Below are 14,805 nucleotides of genomic sequence, written 5' to 3' on the forward strand. Positions count from 1 at the left end.
GTATGGCATGACGAGATACTCGTAATGACCCGAGGTGGTACTAAATGCTGTCTTCCATTCATCCCCCCCCTTAATGCGCACCAGATTGTACGCGCTCCTGAGATCTAACTTTGTGAAGAATCGCGCTCCGCGTAATGATTCCGTCATCGTCGCAATCAGTGGCAGTGGGTAGCTGTATTTAACTGTAATCTGATTGAGACTACGATAATCAATACACGGGCGCAATCCCCCGTCCTTCTTCTTCACAAAGAAGAAACTCGAGGAGACTGGGGAAATAGAAGGCCGTATGTATCCCTGTGCCAAGGACTCGGCTATGTATGTCTCCATAGCCGCTGTCTCCTCTTGAGACAAGGGATACACATGACTCCTGGGAAGAGCTGCTCCAGTCTGGATATTTATCGCACAGTCCCCCTGTCTATGAGGAGGTAGCCTTGTTGCCCTCGATTTACTAAAGACCAGTGCTAAATCCTCATACTCGGGGGGAATGCGCAGTGCGGGCACTTGGTTCGGACTCTCTACCGAGGTCGCCCCTATGGAAACACCTAGACATCTCCCTACACACTGGGCAGACCACTCCATAAGAGCCCTCTGTTGCCACGCTATGGTAGGATCGTGGGTACTTAACCAGGGAAGCCCCAACACCACTGGGTACGCAGGAGTGTCAATCAGATAGAACTGAATGATCTCCTCATGACCCCCCTGCGTAGTCATCGTCAGCGGTGCTGTGACCTCCCTGATCAGACCCGACCCCAACGGCCGGCTGTCTAATGCATGGACAGGGAATGGAACTTCTACCGGCCGAAGGGGAATTCCTAACCTAGCACAAAATTTACGATCAATAAAGTTCCCAGCTGCGCCTGAATCTACTAGCGCCTTATGCTGGGAATGAGGTGCCACCTGTGGAAAACGCACAGGAATACTCATGTGACCAACAGAGAGCTCTGGGTAAGTGGGGCGCCTACTCACCTGAAATGACTCCCCAGTGCGTGACCTGTTGTCCCCTCTCTCAGAAGACCCTCCCCAGCACCTGGCCGTGGTGTGTCCTCCACGGCCACAGTTGGTGCAGGGGTTGGCCCTCCTCGGGTTCTCCCTCCTCCTCTCTCTAGCGCCAGCACCCCCGAGCTCCATAGGAATAGGCTCGGAGGTGCTGGAGGATGGAATGGACGACCCCCACTCGGGACGTCCGCGGGTAGCCAGCAGGGTGTCTAGACTGATGGAGATGTCCACCAGCTGGTCGAACGACAGGTTGGTGTCCCTGCAGGCCATCTCACGACGAACGTCCTCTCGTAGGCTACACCGATAGTGGTCAATGAGGGCCCTCTCATTCCATCCCACATCCGCTGCTAGTATCCGGAACTCCAGTGCGAACTCCTGTGCGCTCCTCTTCCCCTGTCGGAGGTGGAATAGACGCTCTCCCGCCGCTTTCCCCTCAGGTGGATGATCGAAGACAGTCCTGAAGCGGCGGGAAAACTCCGCGTAGGTGATGGTGGCGGCGTCTATTCCCCTCCATTCGGCGTTGGCCCACTCCAACGCCTTCCCGGAGAGACAGGAGATGAGGGCGGAGACGCTCTCGTATCCCGAGGGCGCCGGGTGTATGGTGGCAAGGTAAAGTTCTACCTGTAGGAGAAAGCCCTGACACCCGGCTGCAGAACCGTCATATGCCCTCGGGAGCGAGAGCCGAATGCCACTGGGTCCCGGTGCTGAGAGAGGAGGACTGGCCGTTGGTGCTGGGATGGTGTGAGAAGTCGTGGGCACCTCCCGATTCATCAACCGGCGCAGACTGTTGGACACCTCGTCCATGGCGACCCCGAGTTGCCGGATCATGGCGTCCTGGTAATTAATCCGGTCCTCCAGGGAATCGGGTATCGCCGCTGTTCCTGCTGACTCCATGGAGATGGTGTGTTGTTCTGTCATGAGGTGAGGTGTATGTGTGGTGGAAGTCAGGCGCAGGACACCGAGGCTCAGTCCAACAGAGTTTACTCAAAATTTCCAAAAGGAAACGGAAAACAAACGACCTCAATAAACAAGAGGCGAGCATTTACGCAAAATGCGTAAAACACAAAAAATGCAAACAAGAAACAAAACACGCAGCAAAACGACAGGCGAACAACAACACACAATCCTACCAAGCAAAAGGACGGAACTTATAGGACAGGTGATGAATACACAATAGGACACAGGTGTGACAGACAGACAAAAGCAATCACACACAGAAACATAGATCGGTGGCAGCTAGTACTCCGGGGACGGCGACCGCCGACGCCTGCTCGTACCAGGAGGGGGAGCAGCCTCGGCAGAATCCGTGACAGTTCCACAGAATGAAAACATGTATTTATTCTATGGTAAATTCATAAACAAAGTAAAGAAAACCAAGTGATTACTTTTTATTTAATTTTTTACATGGGAACTCTTTTTCCCATCTCAATTCTAGGAGTTCTGACCCTTTCTTTTTCTATTCCTGACCATTTCAGGTCTAAACACAGTCTAGCGAATGTAACTTTACTGCAGGTAAAACATCTACACAACCCATTGGAGAACATCTAAGATCATAAGTAGGTTATAGACTCACCTATTTCATTGTAGTTATACCTTCAAAGTGACAAGTGCAGTTACATCGAGATTCGTGTTGAAGGAGTTCAGTGGTTAGTTTGACTTGTCTTTATAACAATATTAGAAGTTAAATAATTATGTTAAATATATTAAATAATTATGTAGAGGTAATTACTGTAAGCAGCACCTTAAATCCCCACAGGATTCAGATCTAGTGAGTGAACATTTTTCTTACAGCAAAATGATCCCAGATCTATTTCCCTGTAATCTCTCGTGGACAGACTACGTAAACATAAATGGTACGAGCATCTGACCAAATTATGCAATATTTTAGTTCTGGGTTAACTGTGATTAATTTCCCAGTGACTAGTAAACAGTGTCAAATCTAAAGTTTAACGTAGGCCTACAGTTCCCAGACCCAGGTTAAGCCTACTCCTGGACGGAAAAGCATGCTCAAAAGGGAATCTCCATGTTTTTTAGTCCAGGACTAAATGTAATCTGTGTTTGGTGGAAACTGGGCCCTTAGTACTAGCTCCCATGTCATAATGGTATCAGAATCAGTAGGCTGGCCATATTAGGGCCGCCTTTGAACTGTTACTGTACGTGCGATTTTAACAGTGCAGTGACTTATCCAAACAGATTGGACATTGGTCTGCCTTTGAGGGGGCTGGTTGGGCTGGTCTCCCCCGTATCCCCCTCCTCCACTCCCTCCCCCGTCCCTCTGAAGGAGGTGCTGTGGATGATCTGGGTCTTGTGGCGTCCTCGGTGGAGCCGTGCGTTGATCCGACTCAGAGACGACTTCCTCTGAACAGCCTTGCTCCTTCCTGACCCCCCTCCCCCTCCCTCCCCCCCCTCTCCCGATCCGTTCAGCAGCCTCAGTTGGTTCAGGTTGGACTGGAGAACTCTGGGTAATCTCCACCGCCCCCCTTGTGCCCCGCTGTCTGTGTTTTCTGTGTCTGATTCTCCTCCTCCTATAGGGCTGGTCCCGCTCCCTGGCTCCAGGGCTGCAGTAGTGGAGACTCCAGGGGGGAGGTACTGGACAGCTCTCCTCCCACTGTAGTCTCTGGCCTCTGAGTCTACAGACCACTGGTCTACCAGCACACGTACAACCTGACAATCACAGCATATACAACTTTATTTAAACCACCTAACAAGCATGCCACAGAAAACAATATCAGTGAACAGGGCAGGGTGGAGGGCAGGGCAGGAGGACAGCACCTACCTGTGTGTGTCCATGCATAGCGGCCAGGTGAAGGGGAGTGTACCCAGCACTAGAGCGTACATTAACATCCACAGGAACATTGTTCTGCTTGGCGTGCTCCAGTAGCTGTGTCAACAGCTCCTCGTTGCCCTGCTTGGCAGCCCAGTGGAGGCAGGAGAAGCCCGTCACAAAGTCCCTCTTGGTCAGCAGGCTGGTGTCCAGGATTAGCAGCGGATACAGACTGTCCCACTGGCCGTCCGAGGCACACAGCATCCATTCGTGCTCCAGTGGGTCCAGGGCCACTGAGACACAGTCCCCGTCTGCAGACGACAGCAGAGAGGTGGAGTCACTGTCGCTCCTGACAGAGTCTCTGAGACGAGAGCCGCGGTTGATCAGAGACCGACGTACCTGGAGACAGGCAAAGACAGAAAGTAACAATTAGTAGGCTACATCTCAGCAATGGCAGCCTAAACAACCTTAGACCAGATACCAGTGTGGAAAATCTTTTAAATACAATAGAATAAAATAAAACGGTGTGTGTGTGAGTCAGTGTATGTGTGTGTAGCCTACCTGTGGGGAGCTGCTCATCATCAGCTCTATGAAGTTCCTGCGGCTGCTCTTGGGGTTGTTCCAGTCTCCGTCCAGTCCCTCCCACCCGCCATCTTCTGACAGAGCGCTGGTCAGCAGAGCCCTCTGGGAGCCCCGGGAGGTCCTCCTACTTCCCCTCACCTGCACCTGGCCAGCCAACACACCTGAGTCTGTCCCCAGTGCTGGAGCTGACTCTCTCCTCCTCCTGTCTCTTAGCCTCACCTCTCCACCTGAGAAGGAATCATCACTAACTTCTCTAAGCTTCACCTCTCTGACTCCACCTGAAGTAACATCACTAACTTTACCTTCCTCTAGGCAGCATGGATGATGAAGATTACCGTTCGATTCCATGTCATTATCAAGCCAAGATAGGACGTCGGGTGCATTTGAGTCTTTTTCAGGTGAATCACATTTATCACTAGAATTTCTGTTTCCATCTCGGCTGACATTGTTGCTCCCACCCCGTTCTCCAGATTCAGATAGTGGGCTGTCCCTACCACACACCCCATTGCCGTTACACTCTCCATCGTTGCCAGGGTCTGTGCGCATCACAGAGCTTGTGCTGTTTTCCTTCAAACACACGAATTTCACTCCATCCTCCAGTTTTATGAAAGCAACGCTGTCAACGTGACGGTTCAACCGTTCATTGAACAGTGTTTTCTTTGACGAATCACTTTTCCACACTGATTCAAAATGATCAAGCAGGTCCATATGTTTGACCACCCCTCCTTTCTCCATTAGGAACTCCAGGACGGCTTGTTCTGTGCAATCGGTCGCCATTTAGAATAGATAGTGGAAATAGCCAACACAATAATAACGATTTAAAATGTTTCTTTCCGACGTTGCATCGTTTCATCCATGCATCACTGACAAGTCTCTGAAGTACGCCGATGACAGCATATTCATTATCATCATCATCCTCATCCCTGCCCTCCGATTCTCTCCTCCTAGAGACACACCGTGTGTGACAGATAGGGGTCGCAGTAGCATCAAAACATCATCCCCTCCCCTAGCAACGTAATTAGAGATCAGTGAAACTGGCATACTTGTATGGCCATTTTGGATCCAAAATTCTATTTGAAATTAACAGGGGTTCCATCCCTAACAGAGCCACCATGGTAGCAGTGGCAGGTTTTCATTTGGGTGATACCAATGTGCTTAAAGAAGGGGGATACCAATAATTTCTGTAAGCACAACCTTATCTACATGCAAAGAAAACTGCTGCTGTTCACTAAGAAATAAATACAATAAGTCTACTAGAGTGAAAAATTCCGAAATTTAGTCTAAAATTGCATTTTATTTTTGTGAATTGCATAGTAAAATGTATAAGTCACCCACACTCTAAAAAGTAGGGGTTCAACAAGGGTTCTTCTAAGATCCTCAAAGTTCCTTGAAGAACCTTAGGGTTCTTGGCACCGAAAAATGCCCTCAAAAGGTTCTTCCAAGAACAGTCCTAGCTTGCTATTATGGAAATCAAATTTAACAATACCAATACTGTTTTCAAATCGAAAGCTCAAACAAAACATGTCAAATGAATTCTTCCATGCAAATATACCGTGCGTTATAGGGAAATAATGCACGCTCTAGAATGCCCTTCAAGTCAATCTGAAAGGAGTATTCAACAATGCATGGTATAAGTAAGAATATGTTCAACGCTATAGCTGCATTGGGCGCAGATGACTAAACTGCTCCCTTATTTGTGTGTCTATGTCTACAGGTGGAGGAGGCACACAAAGGTATATACAATTGGTATTGGTTTGCCGCATAATGTTATGCCAATCACATATATCATCTACAGTTAATTGTAATGGTTTCTCTAAAACCTTATAGGACTCTTCAATGAAGATCCCAAAAGACTCTACATTGTGGACAAAGTATGTGTATGAAAAGCTGAAAACTGTTGTCAAAAGTGAATAATTTGTTTTGCCACAAAAACCAAGGTATGAATACTGTCATGTGTAGGTTTTGTTAATCATCTGTATAATTTTTTTTTTTTTGTATTCACAGACTTCACCCTCCCTACTCCTCTGATGAATATAACAGGAAACCTGTTCGATCACCATGCACTGCAAAATGATTCTGGCAATGGACAGCCTACAGAGGACATTCAACACATTAACATCAACATGCCAGAGGATATACCGATTGGACTTGGGGCTCTGCTGGGAGTGTACCTCATATTTTGATTTGTTAAATTCTGCTTTGCCACTATTCTGTTATTGTTATGCTGATTAATGTATGCACTCACTAATTGTAAGTCGCTCTGGATAAGAGCGTCTGCTAAATGACTAAAATGTAAAAAAAAAAAAAAAATTGTAAAATCATCACAATTAGATATTTTTCTACCTGTTTCCTCTACTGTGTCCTGGGGCAATGTTCAGATATAACTATGTAATGTAGCTAGAACAAACATGCTTCTCCGACAAGGAATCATGTCGTCTCTATTAATTTGGCATTTCTATCTGCAACGTTTGGCAAATGAACGTGGCCCTGGGCATTGTCCTCATGGGAGTATTTGTTGTTGCGGTGTGGTACTGAGACACTAGAGGGCGCTAAGCAACCGCTTTAGAAGATAGAGAGAAACTGCCATGCACTATGATACATTTCTCGTTCAAAAGTATTTATCATCCTCATTATATAATTTATATATTAATAACGACCTATAGAACACTCAGAATAACAACAAAGAAAACTAGTTATTTTCATCAACCTCTCAAGACTGGATGCTTTTTCTTTTCAGCTGTGTCTCTGGTGGTCGGTAGACTATTTAAAAGGTGTTTACTGTCCTACTGAGATTATCTATGATCTTCAGTGTTCTCTTCATGAAGCTCTATGCCATTCTCACCTTCTCATGACACACTCCTGTGCTGCCTGCCTCTCAACCTGGCTCACTGCCACACACACAGGTTTGGAATGTGGCCAGTTGATGCTGTGGAATCTACATCAATACAGTATCTGCAGCAGCTCTGCTGTGTGTGTTTGTATATAGAGGTTTTAGGCTTGATGAGGGACTGAACGAGGTCAAACCTATCTTGTGCCGGACCAGGGGTGTGTGTGTGTGTGGAGGCAGTGGATGAACCATGTGCGTGGGTAGTGGGTTGGAGTGGGTAGTGGGCTGGGTTGACCGTGTGGAGGAGGATGGGGAATCTGGGTCGGGGTGACTTTCACTGTATCCTGAGGAGAAACACACCAACACAGAATCTGGCATGCTGAAATGCTGTTGGCATCAGAGAAGTGTTGACTAGAATGGTGATCAGTGTCCTTACAGCACAGTTTCCTACACACACACACACCTCTCTACCCTGTGATGACACACATACACATAGTGTCACACACACACACACACACACACACACACACACACACACACACACCTCTCCACCTAAATAGCGTGTGTCGGCCAGGCCTTAGCTTCACTCTAAATGCAAATGGAGGTGTGAGGTGATTATTCCTGACAGCCTTGCTGTCACCCACCTCCACTGGGACAGAGAGAAGAGGAGGGAAGTGATGGAGAGGAGGGAGGGGAGGCAGTAGGGAGATAGCAGGTTTGTCATCAGGCACGAGGCGAGACATGTTGTTTTAAAACAAAGGCATTTATTGCGAAAATGCACATGAAAAACCAACCAAACCACGACGTCATCATTACGAGAATGTTTAATGATCACATGGTAGAACGCTGGTCACCAGCGCAGGGCAACTCTGGCACCCACGAAATATAAATAATCTGCACAATATATATATTTATATATATATTCTTTATTTTCTGTTGCAGTAATGTAACACTTCTCTCATAGTTAGACAGCATGAGATTCCATGCTTAACAAACTTCTTGTAAAGTCTGTAAAGTCAGTGGTACAGTACTCACACCAGACAATCTGTAAAGTCTTGTCAGTGGTACAGCACTCACACCAGACAATCTGTAAAGTGTTGTCAGTGGTACGGTACTCACACCAGACAATCTGTAAAGTCTTGTCAGTGGTACAGTACTCACACCAGACAATGTGTAAAGTATTGTCAGTGGTACAGCACTCACACCAGACAATCTGTAAAGTATTGTCAGTGGTACAGTACTCACACAAGACAATCTGTAAAGTATTGTCAGTGGTACAGCACTCACACCAGACACTCTGTAAAGTCTTGTCAGTGGTACAGTACTCACACCAGACAATCTGTAGTCTTGTCAGTGGTACAGTACTCACACCAGACAATCTGTAAAGTCTTGTCAGTGGTACAGCACTCACACCAGACAATCTGTAATGTTTTGTCAGACAAACCAGAAAGAAAGTCGACCTTAACACACTGACTCATGGGAACACTGGGGATCAGGCATAGCAAGATGGCCGATGTGTGGTGACTGGGTCATGTGGAAGTGCTGTATCTCTAACAAGGAGGTGATTTAGCTCAACAGACAAACAGGCTGGCATTTTGGGTTCAGTAGAAACAGGGATACAGCTGGTTCATCTGGGGCTAAGGGTTGCTTCTGGACCGGGTTTCACTGATACACTCTCTCTCTGAGGAGGAGGAGGAGGGGAGAGACTGGGACCCATCCAGTCCTTTCACGTCAGTGAATGTGTGTGGGTGTGTATGTATCAGGGCCTGATGGAAAGGCTCTAATCTCATCTGAATCTTTGGGTGTTTAAAGTAATCTGTCTGTCACCCAACATCTGTCTGTTACCCAGACTCCCCTGCTGCTGCTACTCCAATCAGAACCAGATGGTCTCACATACACACGGGTGTTCTTTCTACTGAGATGGAGTGAACTGTCTGTTGTAGATCTAGTCTCATCTGTGCTGTAGCCAACTTGTTCTGGCCTTCCTAACTCTGTGTGCTTCTGTTTCACTATGTCTTCCTGACCTGTAGACTTATGTGCTTTACTCTTTTAAACCAGTTGATCCTACTTCTGTTGGTGAACAGTTGTTGTGTACTGAGTCAATGAGACAGTAGCTGTGTGCATAGATAGGAGTGGACCACTGTCGTGTGCTTAACCAATGAGAGAGGAGTACTGTTGTGTGCTTAGCCAATAAAAGAGGACCACCATTGTGTGCTTAGCCAATGAAAGAGGAGTACTGTTGTGTGCTTAGCCAATGAAATAGGAGGTTTGATGTAGCTTGCCAGACGTGAGGTATGTTTAAGACCATTGGTGTGCTTTCTTTCCCGGTTTTGAGCTGCCACATGGCTGGTATTAACCACGGCTGGTCGCTCTCTCTGTCGCACGCATGCACGTGCGCACACACACACACACACACACCAGAAGGAACAACTATCAGGTAAGCCAGGGTCTTTAGGTGCTTCTGTAAGCAGTACGGCCTGTCTCTCGCCATACCACACATTCATATGGACACTCATGTTTAGAGCATATACACACTAAAGCAGTAGAAAAATACTGTGCACTGCTCTTTGTTCCTTCAGGAGTTGCTGGCACCTCCATAAGTCATTAATGAGGTTGATGAAGGACCCCTCCCATAGCTGTCCTGGGAGTGCCTGTGTGGATAAAGGCCCCTGCTCCTATGAGGCTGGTTGGAGCTGGGGTGGCGGTGTGTTTGTGTGTGTGTGGGGTGGGGTGTGGGGGGTGGCTTGTATTACTATCCTTGTGGGTACCAGAAATCCCCACAACGATAGTAAAACAAGGAAAATTATCCCTCATGGGGACATTTCCCAGGTCCTTACGAGGACAAAGGCTATTTTAGGCGTAGGGGTTAGGTTTAGGGTTAGGGTTAGGGGTTAAGGTTAGGGTAAGGGTTAGGTTTAGTTTTAGGGAAAATAGGATTTTGAATGGAAATCAATTTTAGGTCTGTGTGTTTGTGTGTGTGTGTGTGTGTGTAGTGGTCCTGTTCAGAAGATTTCTACGAAGCTGCCGGGGAAGAGGCCAGTGCGTCCAGTCCTCTGCAGAGTGCCTTTGTACCAGCCATCTTCTCTCTTCTTATGAACAAACACCACGTCTCCCTGTCTCAGCTCGATCTCCGCCTCGCTCTGAGGGGGGTAGGGCACCACCACACGATACCTAGGGAGGGAGTTAGAGTTATGAATAATGATGCACTGTAAATCATATTCAACACACACACACACACACGCCATAAACACACATGCCATAAACACACACGCCATAAACACACACGGCATAAACACACACACAAACACACAGTAAGAGGTGATATATGCAGCTACTCAGGTCAACATCATTCAGCAATCTTGTACATAAACGCCTCACACAGATTTATAAGTGCTTGACACTTTGGAGCAGTGTGTCTGGAACAGTGTGTGTGTTTACATTTGTGTGTGAGGTAGCTGGGTGTGTGTCTGTGTGTGTATGTTAAGCGGCTGTTCTCAGATAAAAAATGTATGTCTGTATAAACCAGAGGAGCTATAGCTCACAGTGACCGCTGAAGGACTGATAACCTACAGCTAGTATAAAGCTCCAAGCTGTGTGTGTGTGTCTGTGTGTGTGCGTCTGTGTGTGTGTGTGTCTGTGTGTCTGTGTGTGTGCGTCTGTGTGTGTGTATCTGCGTGTGCTTGCATGTGTGCGTGCTGGAGGGCACTCTTAGCTCTGACACACACCGATGCGAATAGGAGAAGAGTGATGATCAGAGCCTCAGTTATTTGTTGTGCTGCAGTGGTGTAGACTAGTGTATGTTTCAAGGTGTGTGTATGAGAGGGTGTGTAGACACGGTATATATTGGTGTAACCCTACATTGTAAACTGACATGGTCAAAACATATTGATGCAACGGTAGCTAAGATGGGGAGAGGTCTGTCCGTGATAAAGTGCTGCTCTGCTTTCTTGACATCACAATCAACCAAACAAGTCCTACAGGCCCTAGTTTTATCACACCTGGACTACTGCCCAGTTATATGGTCTAGTGCTGCAAAGAAGAACTTAAGAAAATTACAGTTGACCCAGAACAGAGCAGCATGCCTGGCCCCTAAATGTACACAGAGCGCTAATATCAATAACATGCATGTCAATCTCTCCTGGATCAAAGTAGAGGAAAGATTGACTGCATCACTACTTGTCTTTGTGAGCGGTATTGACCTGTTGTAAGTACCAAACTGTCTGTTCAAACAAATAACACACAGCTCAGACAACGTACCCTTTCTATTTTTCTGAATTCTTAAGGATTTTTTGATTTGCATGTATTGTTTTGTATTGTTAGGTATTACTGCACTGTTGGAGCTAGGAACATAAGCATTTCGCTACACCCGCAATAACATCTGCAAGATATGTGTACGCGACCAATAAAATGTGATTTGATTTAATACCCCACAATACATGCCACCAGGGGTCTCTTCACAGTCCCTAAGTCCAGAACAGACTCTGGGAAACGCACAGTACTAAATAGAGCCATGACTACATTGAACTCCGTGGACCGTGAAGAGACACACACACACACACACACACACACACAGTCGTGGCTGAAGAAGGACATGGTAAATATAAATCAAGCTGGTATTTTATACATTGGCAGGACAGAACGGCTGCATCGGGGATGCTAAGAGAAGGGGGTTTGTGTCTCTTAGTTAACAACAACTGGTGCACAATCTCTTATATGAAGGAAGTCTCAAGGTTCTGCTCGCCTGAGTTAGAACCCCTCATGATAAACTGTAGACCACACTATTTACCAAGAGAGTTTTCATCTATATTTTTCGTAGCTGTCTATTTACAACCACAAACCGATGCTGGCATTAAGACCACACTCAACAAACTGTATAGGGCCATAAGCAAACAAGAAAATGCTCACCCAGAGGCAGCGCTCCTAGTGGCCCGTGAATTTAATGCAGAAAAACTGAAATCCGTTTAACCTAATTTAGTCACCTGTGCAACTAGAGGTGAAAAAACTCTAGATCACCTTTACTCCACACACAAAGCTCCCACTCGCCCTCCATTTGGCAAATCTGACCATAACTCAATCCTCCTCATTCCTCCTTCCAAGCAAAAACTCAATAAGGAAGTACCAGTGACACGCTCAATATGGAAGTGGTGCTCAGTTGGTAGAGCATGGTGCTTGCAACACCAGGATAGTGGGTTTGATTCCCGGGATCACCCGTGAGTAAAATATATGCATGCATGACTGTAAGTCTCTTTGGATAAAAGTGTCTGCTAAATGGCATATATTATCATTATATGAAATATTATAAGTGGTCCGATGACGCGGATGCTAAGCTATAGGACTGTTTCACTAGCACAGACTGGAATATGTTACGGGATTAATCCGATGGCATTGAGGAGTTTACCACATCAGCCACTGGCTTCATTAATAAGTTAATTGATGACATTGTCCCCACAGTGACCATGCGTACATATCCAAACCAGAAGCCATGGATTACAGGCAACATCCGCACTGAGCTAAAGGCTAGAGCTGCCGCTTTCAATGAGGGGACACTTATCCAGATGCTTATAAGAAATCCCGCTACACCCTCCGACGAACCAACAAACAGGTAAAGTGTCAATACAGGACCAAGATCAAATCCTACTACAGTGCCTTGAAAAAGTATTCATCCCCCTTGGCGTTTTTCCTATTTTGTTGCATTACAAACTGTCATTTAAATTGATTTTTATTTGGATTTCATGTAATGGACATACACAAAATAGTCCAAATTGGTGAAGTGAAATGAAAAAAATAACTTGTTTCAAAAAATGCAAAAACATTAATAACGGAACAGTGGTGCGTGCACATGTATTCACCCACTTTGCTATGAAGCCCCTAAATAAGATTTGGTGCAACCAATTACCTTCAGAAGTCACATAATTAGCTAAATAAAGTCCACCTGTGTGCAATCTAAGTGTCACATGATCTGTCAAATGATCTCAGTATATATACACCTGTTCTGAAAGGCCCCAGAGTCTGCAACACCACTACGCAAGGGGCACCATGAAGACCAAGGAGCTCTCCAAACAGGTCAGGGACAAAGTTGTGGAGAAGTACAGATCAGGGTTGGGTTATAAAACAATATCAGAAACTTTGAACATCCCACGGAGCACCATTAAATCCATTATTAAAAAATGGAAATAATATGGCACCACAACAAACCTGCCAAGAGAGGGCTGCCCACTAAAACTCATAGACCATGCAAGGAGGGCATTCATCAGAGAGGCAACAAAGAGACCAAAGATAACCCTGAAGGAGCTGCAAAGCTCCACAGCGGAGATTGGAGTATTTGTCGATAGGACAACTTTAAGCCGTACACTCCACTGAGCTGGGCTTTACGGAAGAGTGGACACAGAAAAAAGCCATTGCTTGAAGAAAAAAATAAGCAAACACGTTTGGTGTTCGCCAAAAGGCATGTGGGAGACTCCCCAAACATATTGAAGAAGGTACTCTGGTCAGATGAGACTAAAATTTAGCTTTTTGGCCATCAAGGAAAACGCTATGTCTGGCGCAAACCCAACACCTCTCATTACCCCGAGAACACCATCCCCACAGTGAAGCATGGTGGTGGCAGCATCATGCTGTGGAGATGTTTTTCAACGGCAGGGACTGGGAAACTGGTCAGAATTGAAGGAATGATGGATGGCGCTAAATACAGGGAAATTCTTGAGGGAAACCTGTTTCAGTCTTCCAGAGATTTGAGACTGGGACAGAGGTTCACCTTCCAGCAGGACAATGACCTTAAGCATACTGCTAAAGCAACACTTGAGTGGTTAAAGGGGAAACATTTAAATGTCTTGGAATGGCCTAGTCAAAGCCCAGACCTCAATCAAATTGAGAATCTGTGGTATGACTTAAAGATTGCTGTACACCAGCGGAACCCATACAACTTGATGGAGCTGGAGCAGTTTTGCCTTGAAGAATGGGGAAAAATCCCAGTGGCTAGATGTGCCAAGCTTATAAAGACATACCCCAAGAGACCTTCAGCTGTAATTGCTGCAAAAGGTGTCTCTACAAAGTATTGTTTCACCCAAGAAAATATGTTTCATCTTCAAAGTGGTAGGCATGTTGTGTAAATCAAATGATACAAACCCCCCAAAAAATCAATTTTAATTCCAGGTTGTAAGGCAACAAAATAGGAAAAACGCCAAGGGGGGTGAATACTTTCACAAGCCACTGTACCTCAGCTCTGATGCTCGTCGGATGTGCAGGGCTTGCAAACTATCACGGATTACAATGGGAAACCCAGCCGCGAGCTGTCCAGTGACGCGAACTTCCAGACGAGCTAAATACCTTCTATGCACGCTTCGAGGCTAGCAACACTGAACTATGCATGAGAGCACCAGCTGTTCTGGACGACTGTGTGATCACTCTCTCCGTAGCCGATGCGAGTAAGACCTTTAAACCGGTTAACATTCACAAGGAGGATTACCAGGATGCGTACTCAGAGCATGCGCTGACCAGCTGGCAAGTGACATTTTCAACCTCTCCCTGACCACCATAGTCCCTGTGCCCAAGAACGCCAAGGTAACCTGTCTAAATGACTATCGCCCCGTAGCACTCACATCCGTAGTCATGAAATGCTTTGAAAGGCTGGTCATGG

General features: G+C 46.3%; 2 protein-coding genes across 2 annotated transcripts in view; both read right to left on the minus strand.

The window, feature by feature from the left end:
- Positions 1-3,177: 3,177 nt before the first annotated feature.
- On the minus strand, positions 3,178-5,119 carry LOC311143243 (ankyrin repeat domain-containing protein SOWAHC-like; the record flags this gene model as incomplete). The annotated part of the gene is made up of 3 exons (XM_084179057.1): positions 3,178-3,660; positions 3,773-4,159; positions 4,322-5,119. 3 exons carry the CDS (start codon positions 5,117-5,119, stop codon positions 3,178-3,180), a joined length of 1,668 nt encoding a protein of 555 aa, XP_084035183.1.
- A 5,052-nt stretch (positions 5,120-10,171) lies between these two features.
- LOC311143352 (E3 ubiquitin-protein ligase SH3RF3-like) overlaps positions 10,172-14,805 on the minus strand; it is a gene marked incomplete at both ends in the record, with an annotated part of 50,543 nt that continues 45,909 nt past the window's right edge. Inside the window, one exon of the mRNA XM_084179194.1 lies at positions 10,172-10,340. Coding sequence (XP_084035320.1) covers positions 10,172-10,340 — 169 coding nt within the window. The remainder of the gene's footprint in view (positions 10,341-14,805) is intronic.

The sequence above is a fragment of the Coregonus lavaretus genome (assembly GCF_964263955.1).
Source record: "Coregonus lavaretus genome assembly, chromosome: 16".
Lineage (NCBI taxonomy): Eukaryota > Metazoa > Chordata > Actinopteri > Salmoniformes > Salmonidae > Coregonus > Coregonus lavaretus.